This window comes from Colobus angolensis, unplaced genomic scaffold (assembly GCF_000951035.1).
Source record: "Colobus angolensis palliatus isolate OR3802 unplaced genomic scaffold, Cang.pa_1.0 Scaffold426, whole genome shotgun sequence".
NCBI classification, from domain to species: Eukaryota; Metazoa; Chordata; class Mammalia; order Primates; family Cercopithecidae; genus Colobus; species Colobus angolensis.
The window spans coordinates 765,511-768,231 of NW_012117666.1; the positions used below are offsets into that span (position 1 = coordinate 765,511).

Genomic DNA, 2,721 nt, shown 5'->3' on the forward strand with positions numbered 1-2,721 from the left:
AGACAGCGCTGTGCAGCCCGTCAGCACAGGCGACCCCGGGACAGACAGCGCTGTGCAGCCCGTCAGCACAGGCGACCCCGGGACAGACAGCGCTGGGAACAACAGCTCCTGGATGGCTGCTACATCAGGGGCCACTGCCACCAGGTCCTGGGCTGTGGTGAGGCAGGTGGGAGGCAGGTGCCTGGCAAAGGGCTTAGAATGTGCTAGCTCATGGCTGGAGGAAAGCCCTTCAGTTTGTGACATCCGTGTCCTTGTTTGTGTACTCATCACAATGAGTGTGTGCTGAGCCACCGAGGGTCACTGAGCACACAAAAGTCGTCCACACCACGATGTGGACCTGAGCCAGAGGCTCGCCCCCCATCCTAAGGTCTACCTGCCTCCTTCTGCCTCTTGTGTCTTTTTCTGATTGTGACTCTGACGTTCCAACATTTGGTGGAAATGTCACTGTGACTTTTTGCCATAGGAAGTTCAGCATATATTCAGTCACATTTGATCTTTTTTCCCCATTTGTACCCATTTCTTCTTTAAAAATCTGTGGTAAGAACACTTGACATGAGCTCTGCCCTCTGAGCAGCTCTGGGTGAGCTGTGCAGCCGAGTGGGCTGCAGGCCTGAGGTGCCAGCAGGTGCCAGAACTCATTCACCTGGCATGGCTGAAACCTCAGGTCTGTGGAACAGAAACTCCCTGTGTTCTGCCGCCTCTTATTTCTTCTTTTAGAGCAAATTTTCTATCAACTGAAGGAAACTTCATCATAAAATTAGTGTTATGAAGCTAATTCATATCCCAGAAGCAGGGAGGTTGAAAAGGAACACATTTATATTCAACCAAATTTTTGTTCCCAGTACACATAACACCCCCATAGGCTTAAAGAGCAAGGGTTCATGGAAACAGAATGTTTACCTGAAACCTTCCCTTTTTAATGTGCTGAAGCAGACCTTTATAGTCAAGCTGATTTTTCTCCTTTGTCTCTGAAGGTGGCTGGAGAGCTGTGGAGGAGAGCAGCTCTGTGCCCACAGCCCCTGGTCCCTCCCTAAACCTATGCAGCAGCTCACATCAATTCTGACAGAGGATGGAGGGGCAGCAGGAGTATCTGCCACCCAATTCCACCTCTCCATGGAGGGCTTCTGTCATCTACCCCAAAACTAACCTAAAAAAACAGAAGGAATCAAGATGCTCATTTGCATAATTCCATGAAAAATCAGTCAAGTATGATGTGGATCTATTACAGCAAAATACATCGCAGCTAAAAGCACACAGGTGAAAGACGTGTTTACTCCCAACCTGAACTTCAGCCTGAATTTCTTTCAGTGCTGCCAGCTGCCCTTGTAAAGCTTTTATTTCTTCTCTCTTTTGTTTTTCTGCTTCTTCTGTAGCCGCTTTTCTCCGTGCCTGGTAAGAAAATTATTTTTCCATTAGAATAGCTTATTAGGGTAATCTTAGAAACTGGGAGACAAACTAGGGCATATCAACTATATTTCTTATAAATTATAATATTCACTAAGACTAATAACAAGTTAGAAGCAAATCTTTTCCATTGATTTCATCGGTGTTTATGGATAGTTTAAACCCGCCATGTTCTCACGGCTATCATTATTCCGTTTGCAGCCTGGGAACCTGAGGTTCTCACTGGCAGAAAGTGGTGGAGCCAGGATCTGAATGCAGGAACCTGTTCTTAGCCAGTACGCCTGGGCTTCCCATACACATGGCTACTTCAATTTACATATTTACTTATTTATGTACCAAGTAACTTCTTCAATATAGGATGAGGTCATAACTTTACCACAGTTAACTCACCCTCATCTCCGCATCTGTAGGTCTGCCATCTATTTTAGCAAATCCCTCAAAAATTGTTTTGTAGAGAATGTTCTTGCGTGTGTTGCTGTCGTCTGCAGGAAGGTACTCCAGAATGGAAGCCTGGTGCCGTCTGTACATGTCCAGAATAATTCTAACTGCCGTCTCACGGACCTCATACACTCTATGCTCCAGGGAACTCACTGAAAACTAAAGTTGGGAGGGGCTCTTGTTACTGATTCTTAAAATAAAATTAATTTCTTTTAGCATACAAAAAAGGTACACTATAAACATTTGAAAAATAAAGAGAAAACATCCATATTAAGTATTATGAGGTACTTCAAACCTAAAACCTCACGGATCTACCGTCTCGATGTAAGCCGTGCTATACTTTCATCATGCGTGTTTTGGATCTTTGTAAGAAACAGAACACTGTGGCTATAGTGTAATTCCACCCCACCGTGCGTCTCTGGGGCCCATGGTTTCTCATTCCCCTTGGAGGTGTGCGCTTCTGTGTAGCCGATGTGCAGATTTCAGGTTTTTGGATTTGCGATCCAAACCAGTAAATATAATGGAAGTATTCCAGAATCTGAAAACAATCTGAAATCTTTAACACTTATGGTCTTAAGCATTTCAGATCAGGGGCTTCAACCTGCGCCTGATATTCTCCATCACACTGCTGTTATTGTCTCTTAAAGACAAAGAAATGTTTTTTATGATTTGTTTCTCTCCATGGATAAAGATCTGAGGCCGGGCGCGGTGGCTCAAGCCTGTAATTCCAGCACTTTGGGAGGCCGAGACGGGTGGATCATGAGGTCAGGAGATCGAGACCATCCTGGCTAACACCATGAAATCCCGTCTCTACTAAAAAAAAATACAAAAAACTAGCCGGGCGAGGTGGCGGGCGCCTGTAGTCCCAGCTACTCGGGA

General features: G+C 45.3%; 1 protein-coding gene across 1 annotated transcript in view; it reads right to left on the reverse strand.

Annotated features, from left to right (window-relative positions):
- The window catches only part of CEP104 (centrosomal protein 104kDa), a 40,092-nt gene that overhangs the window by 14,108 nt on the left and 23,263 nt on the right, over positions 1–2,721 (reverse strand). The window contains exons 13-14 of the mRNA XM_011956853.1: positions 1,795–2,001; positions 1,282–1,389 (exon numbers count right to left, since the gene is read on the reverse strand). Coding sequence (XP_011812243.1) covers positions 1,282–1,389; positions 1,795–2,001 — 315 coding nt within the window. The remainder of the gene's footprint in view (positions 1–1,281; positions 1,390–1,794; positions 2,002–2,721) is intronic.